General features: G+C 35.6%; 1 protein-coding gene across 1 annotated transcript in view; it reads right to left on the reverse strand.

The window, feature by feature from the left end:
• SYN2 (synapsin II) overlaps nucleotides 1–19949 on the reverse strand; it is a 180913-nt gene that overhangs the window by 87735 nt on the left and 73229 nt on the right. The window contains exons 4-5 of the mRNA XM_032194140.1: nucleotides 18734–18890; nucleotides 2869–2958 (exon numbers count right to left, since the gene is read on the reverse strand). Of these exons, the coding sequence (XP_032050031.1) occupies nucleotides 2869–2958; nucleotides 18734–18890 (247 nt within the window). The remainder of the gene's footprint in view (nucleotides 1–2868; nucleotides 2959–18733; nucleotides 18891–19949) is intronic.

Consider the following 19949-nt stretch of genomic DNA (forward strand, 5'->3'; position numbering starts at 1 on the left):
AAAATGCTTTAATATTGCTGGTTTTTTCCTTACATGTTCCAGTTAAATTTTAATTAATATTGCCCGACAATTTTATTGAAAAAAATATATATTTTCTTTCATGAAAGAACATAGGAGGTGGGAATGTAGTGAAATAAAGGGAAATTACTGAGGGAAAAGCTGTAATATGACTCAACCAGCAATGAGTTCAAAAGCCTTACACCATTTTATATAGTTTGAATCAGTCTGAGATGAATGTTTCTGTTTCAAAAAGTGTTTCATTAAAGCAGCTACAGTTTTACACAAAAGAATGGCATCTTTGTTTATTTACCTTTTATTGCCTTCTAAAGACTCAGTACAAATGATCACCAGAGTATGAAAGAAGCAAAAGAAGTAGAAGAACCACTGGCATGCTTGGTGAAAACTCAGTTCACAGAGATTTGCAGTTTTTCCCTGCTTTCTCCCCTGCCCCCAAGTGGTTTGCACTGGATGAAAGGGAGAGTTACATAGGTTACAATTTGGGGGAAAATACATGAATGTATGAGCACAAGAGGAACTACAAAAAATTAAAAGGTAAAAAACAAATTCTGTAAGAGTAAATGCAAAAGAGGCTAGTCAATGGTGTTAAAAAAAAAAATAAATTAAACTTAAGTAGTATATTATTTCAATTCATCAACTAATAAAACTGATATTGAAATAATCTTACCACCCATTCTGGAAATTCAATTAAAATGCTATCTGATACCAAGCTGCCTGATTATTTTTCAAGTCATAAAGTTCCCTGAGAATTTCATCAGAAGGAAAAATCATATGAATGAGCTTCAACACAATCAGATGTTACAGCACCTTTGAACAATGTATGGCAATGCAATACTGACATAGGGATTAGTTTCTCTAGATGTAACATTCACTGAGTAGAAATATGCAAATATATATACATCTTTATCTCAGACATGGAGAATACTAGCATTCAAAAGTTCAAACAAAAGACAAATCAGTTCAGACATTAATAAGCAATGTAGAACAACAAAAAAAAAAAATAAGGGAGGAGGGGGAAAAACACTCAAATATTTCTTATATTATGTTAACAAGCAAAATGTGCCATATAAACTCATACAGACATTTTCTTGTTTGTGTTCTATTACTGAATTTCTGTTCAACGAGTTGTTCAAGACAGTAGTTTGCAATTTAACAGGTAGATCTTGAAAGAACTTTTCTCTAGAAATGATGATACTACATAAAAATTTCAATCTCAAACAGAAATTCTTGGTCCAAATTATAGGAAATTTTCCTTGTTCTATGTATTACAATTTAGAAATGCATTAAAAAGCCCACTTTTTCAATAAAATAGTGACTAGTAGCTGATAAAATAATGAAAAACAATATATTTTGTGCAGAAAAATATGAAACAGCTTTAATCTTGGCCATTCTCAGGAAAACAGATATAAAACTCACTATTATTTAGAAAAAACGTATTGAAAAACAAAAGTTGTAATTCTGCTCCACCTGTTCCAAAGAATCCCCAAGGCATAAAATTCTTCTTTTGCATTAGAAAAATATAAATTTTATAAAGTTGTATATTTTCCTGACAAATCCATTAACAAAAACATCTTCCCAAAGTATTGGTTATCCAATACTTAGCTCTGCTGCTCCAGATAAATAACCATTCTCCTTTGGCTCTCCAAAATGTCTATGTAGCAAACGTTCTAAATATGTACCTGTGGTGATAGCTCTTTTCCTAAGTGTCATATGTGACAAAAGGAGAGTAAATTCTGTGAGTTTATAGTCTAAAGGGAACAAGGAAGAGAACTTGGAAAGCCTTAGATGCACCTACAACAATGAAGTGTTAGTCAGTCTCAAGACAGACACACAGCAATTACACCTTGGGGACCTTAAATAAACAAATAATGTATTTTATCATGATGTTGCAATAGTAATTGATGCACTTTAATCACAGCTGTGTGATAGATGTGGAATGGCAAGATCAGGATTATCCACTAAAAATAATTGATGTCTTTATACTTGTTTATTTAATCAGCAAATAAACTCCTTCTAGTTTCTCAGTGCTGAAAATATTTCCCTTTGAAAAAAATATATACTCAGGAAAGAATTTCTGTTTAGAAAGCATAAGAAAGAAAAAAACGTGTGCAGTGTAAGAAATGATGTCTTTTTTGGTTCATGTATATCCTGCATACGCAGGCACAGATATAATCACAGTTGTATGTTCATCTATAAGTAGAAAACTATGTTATTTACACGCTCAGGAACAGTTCTGGGAAAACAGTGACAGTGATGCACCCTATTCCTATGTGTCTTCAAAAACTATTGAGGATAAAGGTGTTCACTTAGACCTAAAATCTCTAGAATAATTTTGTTCTAAGAAAAAATAAAGTAAGTGAGGATTATGAGTGCCACTTTCATGACTACATTTATATGTATAAAAGACTGCGAATCAAATTATGTCAGCTCAGGTATATGAAGAAGATACAAATCATAAACACCCTGATTTTAGATGAAGTTCCTCAGTTACAGGTACATCATCAACACAGATAATAGACACTTGAAACATAACATAAAGAATTGGTTTGAAACAAACCATAAAAGTTCCCCTTGCACGTTAACAGTTGTTGTGTGTCTTTATAACCATTTAATCTCTTTAATATTTATCTGAAGCTGATTAGCTGAAAATGACTACCTTCAAATAGGAAAATCTTCCAGTTAACCACCAAAATGTTTTCAAGTGGTCACCAAGTCTCACCCCTCTAAAAGCTTCCAACATTTATTTATTTATTTTTAATGCACAGTAAAGGGAAGAAATAGGTCATGTGTGTTTACAGTTCCTATTTTACAGAGACATTAAGTTAATTTAGTATTGGTATTTGCACGTACCATTTCCTTATGATTTGGATAGAACGTTTGCTCAATTAAAGGGAACTTCTCTGGACCTAGAGATTTGTAGACAGACACCAGCTGGGCAAACTGTAAAACAAGGGAAAACAAAACAAAATCTTAGGAGAGAAATCACATTCTACTGAAATGTTCTCATGCTGTTGTGTTGCTTCTTTTCCATGTTCAATAATTAGCATAAAATACACTTAAACATTGTACACTTCTCTCTCCCTCTCTCTCTCATACACATCTTTTTAATTCACCCAAGCTACGACATATAAAAAAACAAACAGCAATACTTCTAAGAGTCAATCCTCACACTGACAGAAAATACAATAAATCGGAATACTGATTTTCAGATACATCATATTTTCCATATTTTAAGCTGATTTTGTGATAAAACCATTATAACACTGCATTTCTACCATCTTCAATCTTAAGATAAGATATATTCCACATTAATTTAGCCTCTGGCATCTTACCGACATTGAAATGCTATTTTGCAAAATTGGGAAACAGACAAGATGAAGAGAAATCAAGACTTGATTTCTGAGGCTCCAGCCACGTGCCATAGCCACATAACCATTCTATCACTGCCTCCAGTCAACAATGTTAATAATTTAAATAGTTAGGTTATTGGCAGTTTTACTAACATTTTATTAACATTTCATCTTTCTGGTCTTTTTCCCCAACACATATCCTCGCTATCTATAATGTAGAAAGTAGTAAAAACACAGAAAGCAAAGCAACATCTAAACACAAAGACACAATCTTTTTTAAAATAGGAATGTATTCAAGGGCTGTCCTCTTTAGTGAACTGATCAACTCTTCTGTTATAGCAGTTTAAAAACCAAGTCACACTTGAAATCACAGCTTAGCAAATGATTTTTCTAGGGAGCAAGACTACTGGCAGTCAGAAGACCACTATTGTTTCAAGACTCCAAAGCTCTGGCTTGTACATGCCCATGATGTGTTTAATTGTCATTATGCCAACATGAGACATAAACAAATTAGCACAACAGTTTGAACAGTGGGATTTGCTGGTTACAAACAGGAAAAAAGCAAAGAACAATACAACTCTGTCCATGATATGGTTTGATCCAATACCTACTCTGTTAATGTAATTGAGAGTACAGGGCTAGCAAGAAGCATTTAAACGGAAAAAATAAATAAATAAATAAATGATGAAAGCTTTGCATTGCATATCCAGCTGGCATAGAGATTTTATTTAATTTAGTGGTGTTTACTTAGGTTTGGTAAAACACATATTTAAATTTTGAAGGCCAGTGGAAAATACCTTAATGATGAGTAGTTTTCACCAGAAACCTAAGAACTTCTAGCTGGACAGTGTACCGTACAAAACAGACCTCAAGGAAAGGAAATATTATCACAGCTACCAAAATAAGGTGGTTTGCGAACAGAATTCCTGACAACTTACTCCTGTTCTTATCCAAGATCCAAATTTAAAATTTCAAAAGGAAATACTGCCTATGAAATATGTGATTTTTACCAAACTATCTTGTTAAAATAGATCTATTCAGTAGTAAATCTATCTTTAAAATACTTTAAAAAATTCATGGAATCTCCTGTGATTCTTTCCTGATCTTTTTCCATTTTCACTGAAAGCAAACAAAAGAGTGAGAAAGTGACACTCTGTGGGGATTATGACATTTGCTGAAGAGGTAAGAAAGCTCTATTTCAGATCAATACCGCTGAATGTCTATTTACTTAAAATAGTACCACCCACCTGTAACATATTGCCTGAAGTACCCTATAATCCAGTAATTAAGCTATGAAATTGCACATTGGAAAAGTAGGTTTAAATTTCCTGAGGTAAAGGAGAGAACCAAAAAAAAATCATTAGTTACACAGACAGAAGCAAAAGACCACTTCTGAAAATTCTGCTCTGTATGGACGGTTCAGGAGCTACACAGGCCTTACAAATATGTGGAAATGGAATACCACCCTCCGCCTTTTCTGCTTTTCTATCCAGACTAGGTTTTAAAGGTCTGCTGAAAACTACACTAACAAGTCTGATATGACTTTTTAAAGACCTTCTCCAAGAAGAAGAAAAGAAAAAGTATAGAATACATTAAGTTAACCAAATTAATGTTCTGCTTTTATTATGTTTTGAAGATCATTTTACTGCACTAACTAATCTATCTTTAAGTTATGCCTTTAAATCACAGTAAGATTCATCAAATCCTTACCTGAGCAAGAACTTTTCAGATGATAAGCTACTGAATTATTATCTAATCCTATGCTGAATGTTTTCAGATACAGGATGTTTATGAAATAGAAAACACTGGCAGAGCTACACAATATCTAAGTAAAGTATTTCATATGTATGCCAAGAACCCTGTTTGTTGTTGATGTTGTTGTTGTTTTTACCAATTATATAACAATACAATTTCATAGTGCCTAATGTTTCAGCAGGAGACTTTTCAACATCTATGGGAAAAATAAAAAGAAATATTTTTTCATTTTCAAATTTAATAACTTTGTTATTTTCATCTCTAGGAGGGTGATTCTCAGGTACATATAGTTATGCTTTTCAGATTTTTTTTAAAGGATAATACTTGGATTTTGTAGCATTCCTTGTAATTTCAACTCTCCTTATTTTAAAAGTTTTCATATTGGCCTGCATATTGTGCCTCCAAAAAAGGATAGGATAGGAACAGCTGCACTTTTTCTCTCAATTAAGCATGGTATAGATAAGAAGAAATAATTAGTCAAAAACATGGTTAGTGACTTAGTGACTTTTTAACGAAGTGAAACGCTTAGTCTTTTTGACTTCATATAAAAGCTTTATGGGGTTTCATTACACTAAGAATGGAACACTATACCTTTGACTGCATATATTGTACTGTACCAAATCAGTGAACACTTATAAAAAACCCACTCTGTTAACTTCCTAAAGATTGAGTAATTACTTCAATTATCACTTTAGATGAGTTTAAAATGTACCTAATTGCAAGCATGTCATCCCTGAAATGCTCATATTTTTTCCTGAACAAACTGGCGAAACTCTTCCCTTAAAAATAATTAGATATATTTACAACAGGTTATTCCAGATGGTGCTTTTTGTTACTTTTAATTCCAGAAATTTTCTAGTCTCTCTTGCCAGATTGAAGGATATATAGCATTGTCCGTCCCAGTTCCTGGTACGCTGAATAAAATATTGATGCAACAAACTACTTCACATTGGCCTGTACAGTTGTTGCCTAGTAGGGAAGTAACCCTTGGCTACGTATTATAAGACCTTTTCTGTCAGAGATTTTCCTTCATTGCGAGTATTCACTATCTGTGCCTTTTACAAGGCTTATTTCTACTAACAGTGGAAGAACTCCAACCCGCCATCTAATACTGCATGATCACTTAAGTGATCACAAAATTCCCTGGACTCACAAGTCCAGATGAGTTGGGATTCTCTAGCAGTAGAGAAACAGGAAAACTTCTATGTGAACTCTTTTTGAATCCCTCTGTTGTAAAAAATCATCCTTTTACTTGAGATTTAACTTTGCTGAGATGTAAACACTTCTGTATTCTCATGATAAATTTACCTTTTACCTAATATATTAAACATGATACTAAATATATCAATGCCTGTGGGTGAAGTTACTAAAATAAAATTTCAAAGTTTCTAATATGATATTAATAGTCATTATTGCTGCCAGTTTTCTGTGAGCATGTATTACCTAAAAGTAGATGATGCAGGACAGTTTGAAGATTGGGTTGCTATGTTGATCAAATGTTAAGACACAATAAAATTTTCATGCTACTGTATACTTAGAATCATAGAATCGTTTAGGTTGGAAAAGACCTCTAAGATCATCTAGTCCAACCTGTACCCTAGTACTGCCAAGTCCACCATTAAGCCATGTCACTAAGCTCTACATCTACACGTTTTTGAATACCTCCAGAGCTGGTGACTCAACTATTTCCCTGGGCAGCCTGTTCCAATACTTCACAACCCTTTCAGTGAAGAAGTTTTTCCTAATAACCAACCTAAACCTCCCCTGGTGCAACTTAAGGACATTTCCTCCTTGGTGCTTGGGAGAAAAGCCTGATCCCCACATTGCTATAGCCTCCTTTAAGGTAATCACAGAGCTTGTTAAAGTCTCCCCAAGCCTTCTTTTCTCAAGGCTAAAAGAAAACAGGTTCCTTGGCTGCCCCTTATAAGATTTGTTCTCTAGACCCTTCTCCAGCTTCCAGTGTTCTTTGGACACTCTCCAGTGGCACTTTAGTGTCCTTCTTGTAGTGAGTGCCTCAAAACTTAACACAGTATTTGAGCAACATCTTCACCAGAGCTGAGTACAGAGGGAGAATCAGTTCCCTCCCACACTATTTCTGTTATAAGCCAGGATACTGTTGGCCTTCTTGGCCACCTGAGCAAAAAATCTTAACTCATTCTGTTGTAAGACTAAGCATTGATGAAAAATAGCTTCCCAAGGAAATGCTGTAGAGGTTGCTAGTATTTCTCTATGAACTGCACACCTGAGTAAGCGATGCCTGAACATACACACCACTACATGTGAGCATGGATGGGACTGCTGCAATTGGATTTTCCCTTTCAGTACAGAAAAGCTCCATTTTCCCTATAATGACATGCAGATATCTCTTGCGGGGTTTGAATCTTGAATACAAGCTGGTTTACATTATAGGCTGATTTACATTACATTTCTATTAGAGGAAGTTATTAGAGAAAATGACACATGGAAGGTTTTTCTTTGTTTTTTAATCCTCCTTCACACAGCACTTTGAAAAATGTTCTAAAACCATTTTTAGGCTGAGGCTTAGAAACATGGCTGGTCATTCCAGGAAAAAAATATTGCCTCATAAGAGACATTCAAAAGTTAAAAGGCTCAGCATCACTAGTACAAACATATCAGGGTCCTTGTTGGCCAGCAGACTGAGAAACAAACACTTGTAAACACTTCAGAGGGAAAATAAATTAAGTAACTGTGTGGAAGTGCCTGGAAGGGTATATCTGACACATGCACTCTGTGGGAGTGAATTTAACAAAGATTTTTCACCATGCTTTATTTTTACAGTTTCGTGTTGATACTTTCTTGTACTGATTTTTTAAATTATTACCTAAGTAGTATCTGCGTTTCTTTATGCTCTTCATAATATTGGTTCTTTGTTATGACTGGCCAACATTTCTTCTATTATGATTTAGCAAACATTGAATACTTTTCCAGAAGGCCGGGTATATCCACATTTGATTTGCTATTTGATACTTAACATAAGAATCAAGGAGAAGAGTCTGCTGACGGTAACTTAAGTACTTCTTTCTGTCAGCAGGATCTGACAGACAACTTAATGAAAGTATTCAAACTTTCAAAGTGAATTCAAAGTTTGACATGGCAACGTAACAATGAAACATTGCCTACAAATCAGTTTGGGCATATTAACAGAATACATAAAAGATGGGAACTGACAAAAGAACTTGATGTTCCTCCAGTAGTTTTCCATTATTACTATTCAAAGCCAAAGAATACAGTTGGACTATGAATGGAAAGATAAGTTATAGGGAACCCGCATCACAATTCAAGCAGTAATTTTATAACACAGATGAGTTGTTTCCCAACCCTTTTGTAGCCGAGCCTCACATGTAAACATTGGTGATGATCTCTGCCTCACCAAGTTGAGGTGCCCTCCCCCACTATCTTGTCTTCGAGTCCTGGTGCTTGACCCATCACTCTGGGACTAATGGTATCACTTCCTTCCTTCCTTCCCTCCCCCCTTGACTGTAGCTGATACTTCCTCAGCTCCTTTATCTCCAGCTCCCTCCTTACCCTCTGGGGTGTCTGTCTGCATCTACTGAGATGAAGCTGTTAAGGCTGCGTGGTTTGTGTTGACCCTTCCCTGAAACATTTGGGTGTCTCCACTCTACATTACCCAGAATTTCTGAAGGCATTTATTTGGCTTCTGCACCTCTTCTACAGTTTGAGTACCTCTCTTCTGAGCAGTACATCTCTCCAGTTGTAATCATGGCTGCAAATAACTGCAGGAATAGTTTCACATCTGACAAGATGTACAAGTTATTAGGAATTTCTACAAGACACACACACAAGAAACTCACACCCTTAGAAAAACTTCAGAGCTCTCACGTACGAACTATCAGTGCACCCACGAGACGAAAAAAAATAAATTATCCAACGATTAGAAAAGCAGGATGTTACCAAAAAAAAAAAAAAAAAAAAAAAAAAGGAAAGAAAAAAAGAAAAAGGATCACTGACAGACAGAAAAATATTTCATCTTGGCTTGCAAAGTTGGGTAGCAAGGCATCTGGCAATAAGAACCACCTTGGCTGATGAAAGAAGAGGTGACAAAATGTGTAAACAGTGAGGAAAGTGAGAATTAAAGGAGACTTGAGGATTAAAAAGAAAGAATAATAGCTATGAGCATAAAACAGAAACAGATCTAGGCATGTTTGTTAGAAAAGAATTAGCAAAAAGTCATACCATAAGGTCTAGATCAAGAGCCATTCTGGAACTTTTTATTTTAAAATGAAAATTTACAGAGATAAACAAGATTTTATTGAACTAAGTCATTCAAATAAAAGCTATGAGAACTCTTTCTTGGGTGCACTTGGCAGCAATAAGAATGTGTAGTAGATTCCACTATAATGGGAACATCGAGTTCAGTGTCCTGTTCAAGGAAACATTTGTGCACCTGTTTATTTTAATAGGACTTGGGCGTATGCTTAAACACTTTTCAGAAGGGGTTGAGTCTTGCTACAATAAAGGTTTTATTGTGTAGTATGGTTGTTTTTTTGTTGATGATGATTGTTTTTCTTCCCTAAGATGCTAAGATCCTGAGATTTTCCAGTTAAAATAGTTACTTTAAAAAAAAAAATAAAATATTGAATTCACTGAAACTTCACAGTAGAATATGAAGAAATCTATTCTGTAATGCAAACTCAGTTTTGCATATATAGCTTTCCCATGTCATTGATAAGGATTCATGTAGTTAAATTTTGTGCAGGTCTTCAGGTGTCTTGATATGAAGATATTTTCAGAAATAATGCATTATTTATGTGTGCAACTGTTGAAAAAGTAAACCTCATTTTAAAACTGCCTAAATATATAAATTACTTTTTTTTTTTTTTTCTTCTCTTTCTCAAGATGAGAAACACAAGCATGTGTTATACAACTTTGTTTACAGAATTCAAACTCAGTCAAATTGGGCTTCTTACATGGACTTTCCTGACCTGAGATGCTTCCTGTTGCATCTCAGCAAGATGAGGAAAATCAATAAACTTTTTTTTCAAATTATCCCTTGACAAAGCTCAATGATAGAATGCCATCCCCCAGGCAGGACTGGCAAACATGATCTCTTTCAAGTACAGCACATAAAGTCACAGGACTTCTCTGAGGTGGCCAGCATCCAAACTATGCTATGCTCTGTTGCAGTTTGAACAGTAAACTAGAGAAGAAACTATTTCATAGTTTCTAGACTTCACAAAAATTTATAAATAGTTTCATAGTTACTAGACTTTGTAAAACCAATGAGAACAAGTCCACTTTGCATCCCTTTCAGATGTGAACTGGAGCTAAGAATAGAAACTCAACATAAAGGAATGACCACGAGGAAATCAGATAGCAATAGTAGCACTGGTGGAATATTTGAAGATAATGTGGGACAGTTATGCTTGTGTAGAGGGAGGGAGGGAACAGGAAGGAGTGGGGATTGTGGCAAGGGAGGCAGCACAATGGAAGGGAGTTTCCCAGATGGCTCACAAATTCCTTGCAAGAACGGGCTTCTAGCCCCCAGATTTTCCCCATGCCTGAGTGACCATGTCCATATATGAAAAACAGATATAATCTCTGCCTAGTTTTTGGCTAGTTTATCATCTAAGGTACTTTAATTGGGAATATATCACACAGGTTTGCTTTTCAAATAAATATTAAGACTGGTCTTCAATTATTGGTATTTGACTTAAGCAAGAACAAAAGCGGGTTTTTGAATTTCAACTCTATACAAGGAACAGCAGATATACAAGGGATACAAACACCAGCTTCACAGTCCTGGTTTTCAGATTAATTTTAAAACCTTTATTTAAACATAGCTTCTTTCAGAATAAGCTAAGAAATGATTAAAAGTCTGTTTCAATTTTCTGCCACTGGAAATGTTCAAGGCAATGAAAGTCTGCAATGGATGTCAAGACCTCCCACTGCTGCTCTTTAGTGCAGAGAAGAGCAGGGCAAAGTGACAACAACCTACCATAAAAATTCAGCAATGAAGTAAAAAATCTGAACCTACTCCTGCATTAAAATAGTACTTCATGAGAGTAAATGCTTCTCAAAGGGAAAAGTATATACTCAGTTTATATATAAAGTACTTCATAGTTCAGGCAAGGATCGATGAATACAGAACTGTAAGAGTTACGTGCTGTTTGGAACAGAAGTCAAATCACCACTACACTTTACTATATTCATTATTTAAGGGTCTCTGCTGTTTTCAAGGAATTTCAAGGGAGCTTACTTATTTTAGGAAAGCAAAATTAAGCAAGACCATAATATTCCATTTTTATTGCAGGAATAAACTTAAATATCTCTATAAGTAGGTACCTAGAGGAAATCACACTGTTGTGTATGTATGTAGATTTCTGTTACATATTTAAATAAATAATTATGTACTTTGCTTCAATGTAGTGTTCAAAGTTGCTAGTAAATTACTTTTGACCAAAGAGTTTAAAATGCTTTTACTTTCCTTCTGACACAGTTTTGTGAATTTACTTTCAGCTCTTGCACTACAAATCCATCAACATGTTTTGCTTTAACTGGCAGACTGAGCAAAGAGGCCAAAATCTTCATTGGCTGACGGAGAATTAAACTACAGTTTTTACATTTAATGTTCTGCTTGGATCAGGGCTGGAAGAATACCACATGTGGACAGTTTGTTCTCTGGCTGTCCTATGGAATACCCTTTATATGAATAAGAGACACAGAAAATGGTTTTAAAACACCTCCTCCCTTTGTGTAAATGTTTGCAAATAGGTAAATTGAATTTGCTGAGGAGATGTCACACATTATGACATGAAGCTCTTCAGACTTTGCCAGTCATACGATTGTGCCTAGTGCCTGAAAAAACAATTCTTCAATGCCTGGGAAAGAGAAGGGCAGCACCTGACTTGCAGTCCTGAAGTGAAAGAAAGGAGCTGGTTTTTTTTTGCTGTATTAGCTTCCTAAAGTGTAAAGGTAGGAAAAGTGTGGGTGGGATCTACGTATTTCCATATTCTGGCTGTCCACTGTCCCCAACATTTTCTATCAGGTAGATCAATCTTGCCAGAATGGTTGAAACAAGAAAGTTTAGTGCTGGTTCCGGGTTTCATTTCATGAAATATATAAAATTAAGTATAGCACAGGTCTGAACATTTCTAAGATTTATAATGTATAAGAGATATTAAATTTTAATATCCCTAAACTTCTTCCCAAATTTGTGTTGAACCCAATTTTAGGGACACATTTTTTAGCTCTGACCTTCAATTAAAAAATCCCTCTGGGATATAGAGAAATACAACAACCAGATTCTAAACCATTGTTCAGCATTACTGTACATATCTTACTCTTGTTAGTGAGCACAGAATTTTCTTACAGTGCAACAATTTTTGGGGAAATTTTTATGTTCTTTCACTAAAACAGATGTAAAATAGCACTTAAGGGTCACTCATAGAAGTAGATTTACAGTAAATAGATATTCAAGGCTTTTATTCTTATGCACATTCATTTTTATCTGTTATTCGTTCTCCAGAAGATACTTTGACACAATATTGAAACTCATCTATGTGGCTGTGTCTGCCTATTGGCATAGTTTCAATAATTTCTGTCAACAGGAAGCTGGAATGAACAGAGCTCATTTCTTTTATATGCTCCTCCCTGCAGAGTGTCTACAACTTTCCTGCCAGTGCCCCAGTCTGTTGCTCAGATTATAAAAGTATATCTCGAAGGCTGGAAAGGCACAAGGGGACAACTTCTTACAGAACACATGAAGGAGAAAACAAGTTAGGGGAGTTGGCAAGTTAGCACGCTATAATACCATCAGAAAGCAGCAAAGGACAGTCAAAACAGACCTTCCAACAAACAAAAAAAAAAAATAGGAAGGTGAGGACAGAGAAAGTGTTCAATACAAGAAAGAGGAAGACAGATAAGGGGAAAATCATCTGCAAAAGAAACAAAGTAAAACACAATACATGTAGGCACAGCATTACGTAAGCTTGGCAAATGGAGCATGATAAAAAAAAAAAATCAACTAACTTGCAAAAAACCTACTTAGATATCCACTCACAAACTGTAGGAAAAGACACACAGAAGAATTGTGATCTTTATAATAGTGGAAAAGAATTGTGATCTTTATAAGTGGAAAAGCCATGATCAGCCTTCCCTCAGACTGAGTGCAGATGAGTGAGGAAATCACTTTTGGCATAACAGAGTGTTCTATCATACTTCTCTGGCATTTGAAATCCTTAATAGCAAAAAATTCCTACAATGAAGCAAAGTCCCAGTGATCTTTTGAAGGTGTTTCAGTACAAGATGGGTTCACATCTGGAACTCTACATAAAAAATGCCAGAATCTTTCAGATATCTTTAAAATACAGACAAGTCTGTCTTCTGAGTCTTAATTCTACTCTGCCAGCTATTGACCAAAAAACACTTTTTTTGTTTTTCTTTATGTCCTACATTGCTGAACCAGAGAATGATGTAGCACTTTGTCACTATGTGACGAAGTTTTCTTCTTTAGAGGCTAAACCTGCTCAACACCCAGGTTTCTCATCCATGAAGTGACAGATCTCTCTTCACAAGCTGTTATGACTACACAGTAGCTTGGCATGCTAACGTGAGCTTCTACATCCCCTCTGTGATTATATCAAGTCAGCATTTCAAGTTAAACACAGACTTCCACCAACCTGGCAGCAAGCTAAGGTCATGAAGCTCACAAATGAGCTTATTGTAGACCCATTATCAAGTTGTAGGTTGTACCATCTCCTTCACCAGAAGTGAGTAATTAACATATCAGTGGATCCTGGAAGCTGTCTAAACCAACAGTTTCTAAGTAGCCTCCCAAGGCATGCTAACAAAAGAACAGATTTGCAGCCAGCCACAAATGATACTACATTTTTCCTCTGCAGCAAAGGAAACAGAACTGCTATAATGAGATTGGACTTGGAACATATAACTGTGGTCGGTAGAATTGCTGCAATTCTGTTATCTCTGCACTGTTAAAACACTTACCACTATCTGAACCTATAGACAGCAATCCAGCTACTGTAATGCACATAATTAGTATATCATAGTCAAGGTTGAACTGTAATAAAATGTTCTCTTTATAGCAGATATGGACATTGAACCTTACAGTCCCTGACAAGAATGTCAGAGTTAGAGTCTTTACTGACGTCACCAGTTAATTCCATCTCACTGTATGAGCCCATTTATTGGCCAATTTTTTACAGTATGAGTGAATTTGTGGAATTACTATACTCCTACCAATACTTACAATTGAAAGTAAAAACCAAGAGCAGGGTTCGCTTAATGCAAACATTTAAGCAAGAATACTTCACAGAAATCCTAACAGGAAACATGCAAAAGGATGCATGCAGGACAGAAGAAAAGTATTTTTTAAAAAATCAACCCAATACACTGGATCTATTTTTTAAAATAACATTTCCCCAGCACTAATCATAAGTATGGGATGACTATGATTTTGCAACATGACAATGCAAGGAAACATTCCAATGAAGTAGATAAAGACCTTTAAAAATTTCTTCCACAGCTCTGCATTTGCTTAGTAGCAACCAATAGTGTCTATTTATAAAAGCCTTGCTTCCATACTAGGTAAGTATCTTTCTGAAATTCTTACTAACATTTAAGTAGAATACATCTCAAAAGCCAGGATCATGATTTTTTCATGAGGTAGGTGGTAAGTATTATAACAGAAGTGATATAACAGGAGTACTGTGATAATTCCAAATCATTAACATATTTCAGTATGCAAACATTTCACCACAAACATTCAATTCAATATTTTCTTTGCCACAGTTGCTAGCATCCTAAATTTTTAGAGAGTTATATGGTGCTTTGAACTTTTGACTTGCATTTGAAGGAATAATATATGTCCCAACACTAGAAAACACGGGCTTTAAGACTTTATTTTAAAAATATTTTTACCATGTTTCTAGCAACCTTCTCACATCCCCATCTTTTGATAATATATCTTAGATTAAATACTGCCTGCCTACTGGCAATGACATAGAAAACTATGTCTGCAGACACAATGTGAAAAGAGTTCTACCTAAAAATTTTGGGCAGGTGCTTCAGTTTTTAATGTAGGTTGTGAATCTGTCCTCAGAGTAGAAAAAAAATGCTGTGCTATAGGTTCTAATAAAAGCAAAGACCTGATACTGTGAAGTACAGCAAATTAAGGAAAAAAAAAAAAAAAAAACAAACAAGATATTGTATTTTGGATTCTAACCCTTATTTTATCCCACAGTCCTTTTATAATTGTAGCCTACCCATACTGACTTTCCCTTCCACCAATTCTATACTACTCCTCATTTTACACTTATTTAAATATGTGCAATTGGTGGCCCTGGCTAATTCAAAAAAAAAAAAAAAAAATCTACCTTTAAAGTCCCATTGCATCGGACACCGTTGCCCTGTCTCTTTCTGCTATTATAGAAATTGTGATTTACTTCTGCCACTGAAATTTTACTTGGAGGGTTAATGTAGTTCTCATCAATTAATAAAGATGGTGATTTATGGCTTTATCTAGAGTTCTACTTTTCTTTTTAACATTTTTGAATTTTTATTTCTATATTTTTATAGAAATACCTTTCATAAAAACAACAAATCAACCTTTCTAACAAGGGAATCATCCAGAAAGGCATCCTTTATGTGGTATGAAGAGGATGGGCCTAATCTATGGTCAGTCTAAGCTCGTTTGCTTATTCACACTACTGCAAAATTGACATGGACACTCATGACTGCTGAATATGCTTTCTGAAATACTTTCTGACAGTAGGATGTACTTTACAAAAAGTACATATATGTATGAAGTGGAAACTACTTTTCTTTTCATATCAATGTTAAGACTGAGTAACATAAAATGCAATCAGAATCACTATCTATTCTGATATTTAAACCATGATGAGTAAGACAAGGATTTAAATAAGAAAACGTATTTATCTGCAAACGTACAAATTCAGTTTCACCCAAGCATGAAGTTCGGTGTATAATAAGATATTAGAATAGTAGGTGGTTCAAAAGCTTTAAACAGTGCTGCATATGTTGAACTCACTTCTGAGCAAGGAAATAACAGAATAATTCTGCTAGTTTTTGGTTTGCTTTGTTTTTTCCCCTCTAGTTACAATTTAACTATGTTTTCTAGTTCAGCTTAAATACATGCCATTTTAACACTACGGAACACTTATTGATCTACCTGCCTGAAGTACATCTAGAAGCATGCTATAGGCATCAGTGGTTTTTATGCATAATGTCAGCATTATGCATGATTGAGGAGCACACACTGAGATGAAAAGCATCTAAAACTAGACTACAGTTTGCTGCAGGGATTTTACATAGGCAAGGTAGCATGTTTGAGTTGGATGTAATCTAACAAGCTAGAAGATAATACTAGCAAAACTAACAGTCCCTGCGTTATGCTGCATTATTTGAACATTAGCAAAACTGGCTGAATCAAAGGATCAACAGATTTTTAACCATTAGCTATTTACTCCGAACATGAATTGAAACCTGTTTACATGACTTCTTGCATTGGTTACCATCCCCAAACCTGATAAAGGTTTCACAATAGTCTAGGATTAATATGCCCGTACATACTGGTGTCTATACCAGTGAGAACAGAAGTCAGTAAAGTCCAAGTTAAAAGCCTAAACAAGCCACCTTGTGTTTGTACAGAAACTATTTTTGTCCTCAAAATCAAAAGTCTGCATTCTTTTAAAGTAGGATCCAGTTGATGTATAATTCTGATATAAATTTGTAATAGGAATCACTTGCATGATTGCATGCTTACCTTATCATTACATGTAGTTAAAACGTGGAATTAAGGCCCTCTTTGTATTACATACCTTAAATTAAACAACTTCTGTGAAGGGAACTGTTGCAGTAAATTAAAACATGAAACGCTAGTTTGAAGCATGTCACCTGTCTGATACTTTAAAATTTCTCTAGGATAGTTATTAGGGAGGAAGTATCCAAGAGATGTGAAATGGACTTTTGCTGAGACTGCAAAATCTATTTCAAATGAAAAATTTTGGCTGTCAGATGCAGAAACAGCAAGGTAGGAAAATCTCAATGGAAAAAATATCATTCTTCTGTATGTTTGAATAAAATAAGCTTAGCTGAAAAAATAGTTTAATGTCATTCATATTGAGGCTTGGCTAAAGTACAGAAATTTAAGCACAGAAAGAAAATATTTGAAAAAAAATCAAAGATAAGCAGTTGTAGCAATTATTATAGCAAATATTTCAATAACACCCAATCAATCCCAGTTATTACTGGTCTAAAAAATCAGCACAGTGATTTTCTGTGAAATGAGACCATTTGTAAGAAACATATATTGGTTTGGTGAAAGAACAGCTATGACGCTAATGCTACCAGAAGACTATTAAAAATTATTCAGTTTCTCTCTACTGCATCGTTATTGCATATATATGCTACTGTTACTGTTTCATTGCCCAACTTTACTGCATGCAATGAATCAAAGCATTAAGAAATGCCACACAGCATATAAAATATGACGTACTAATATAATGGATTCAGCAATGTACAATATGTATTCTGAAAACTTATAAATGCTTTATTAATTATTTATTCCCCACTGTACATTACTGAAACATAAAAATGTGATAAAATTAGCTGCAAGAGATATATATGAAAACCTGCTGACAATTTTTTAATACGGGTTTTCAAATTTAATCTGAGAAAATAAACATCTTCAAGGCAATAAAAAGTATTAAATCATTATAGTAAAAGTTTATTTTGGTGTGAAAAATACTGAAAAGTCTTATTTTCTTACCCAAACATCAAAAGAAAAAAATTATGAATCACTGGCTATTTATAACAAGTGGTATTCTTTAAAGTTTCATTAGCTCTTGGGCAACTGAATACATCTATTAAACAAAGTGATTGCACCATCCATAATCATCTTTCACAGCACTGCATTTTAACTTGTTGCTACTAAGCTCTAGTCCAGTATGAATTAAAAAGATCATCAAATTCTACTTTCATCACTACAAAGTATGTACTGAAAAGCTGAAATAGCATCTACACTAAAAGTGGCAAATATCAGTGATTCTCAAATGTGCCTCGTTACTCTATGTGTAACTGAAAAAAGACTAACTTCTACCTCATATGCACAAGGTTATGAAAAGAGCTTTCAGATGAGGAAACTAATAGCTTCAGATTTCCTTGCTGAAGCATATCCCCAAAAATTTCACAGGCAGGAGGAAAATACTGGCTAAAAGTCTGTTTAAATTATGTTCAAAGCCACAAATATGAAAAATATTCTCAGCTTGCTTTTCCCACACAAATTATGAATAAATACATGTTCATCACTTGAGGAAGGATGTTAGCAACGAATAGGCTTTCCGTTAGTTTCCTCGCTTATTTCATTATTTGTACTGTGCATATTTTTCTCTCCATCTCCACACTGCCAACACTGCCTCTTTGGAAAATAAATAAATAAATAAATAAAATAAAATACATTAGTTTCCTTTTTATTTCTTTCACTATTGTTTCACTGTTCTGTGACTTTGCATTTTGTCACACAAGCATGAATTAAACAAGCAAATAACAGAAGTCACTAAGCCTGCACCAGAACTTTTCAGTACAAGACTTACCACCCATGGTTTATCACAGAAGTTATAGATGGATTCCAGGGAGTTGACGCTAGGGATGCCTGCATACTGCAGCCCAATGATCAAGTTTCGGAAATCTTCATTTTCTGCCATACTGAATGAATGTTGTCGAACAAGGACAAAATCAGGTCTGAATGACCTAGCAAGGAAAATTGATAATAATTAATACCCAAATTGTTTCTGAAAACAGCATCTAATAAATACTGTGACTCCAGTAAGTAGAGAGACAAATTAACATGGCTTTTCAGGTTGTTCTGCCACCGAAAGAAACATCAATTCTGAGTATCACAGAATCACAGAATTTCTAGGTTGGAAGAGACCTCAAGATCATCAAGTCCAACCTCTGACCTAACACTAACAATCCCCACTAAACCATATCCCTAAGCTCTACGTCTAAACATCTTTTAAAGACTTCCAGGGATGGTGACTCCACCACTTCCCTGGGCAGCCTGTTCCAGTGTCTAACAACCCTTTCGGTAAAGAAGTTCTTCCTAACATCCAACCTAAAACTCCCCTGGCGCAACTTTAGCCCATTCCCCCTCGTCCTGTCACCAGGCACGTGGGAGAACAGACCAACCCCCACCTCGCTACAGCCTCCTTTAAGGTATCTGTAGAGAGCGATAAGGTCGCCCCTGAGCCTCCTCTTCTCCAGGCTGAACAAGCCCAGCTCCCTCAGCCGCTCCTCGTAGGACTTGTTCTCCAGGCCCCTCATCAGCTTTGTCGCCCTTCTCTGCACCCGCTCAAGCACCTCGATGTCCTTCTTGTAGCGAGGGGCCCAAAACTGAACACAGTACTCGAGGTGCGGCCTCACCAGAGCCAAGTACAGGGGGACGATCACCTCCCTAGCCCTGCTGGTCACACTGTTTCTGATACAAGCCAGGATGCCGTTGGCCTTCTTGGCCACCTGAGCACACTGCTGGCTCATATTCAGCTGACTATCCACCAATACTCCCAGGTCCTTCTCTGCCTGGCAGCTCTCCAACCACTCATCTCCCAGCCTGTAGCTCTGCTTGGGGTTATTGCGCCCCAGGTGCAGGACCCGGTACTTGGCCTTGTTGAACTTCATGCAGTTGGCCTCAGCCCATCGGTGCAGCCTATCAAGATCCTCCTGCAGAGCTTTCCTACCCTTGAGCAGATGGACACATGCGCATAGCTTGGTGTCATCTGCAAACTTACTGAGGGTGCACTCAATGCCCTT

The sequence above is a fragment of the Aythya fuligula genome, chromosome 10, assembly GCF_009819795.1.
Source record: "Aythya fuligula isolate bAytFul2 chromosome 10, bAytFul2.pri, whole genome shotgun sequence".
Taxonomy (NCBI): domain Eukaryota; kingdom Metazoa; phylum Chordata; class Aves; order Anseriformes; family Anatidae; genus Aythya; species Aythya fuligula.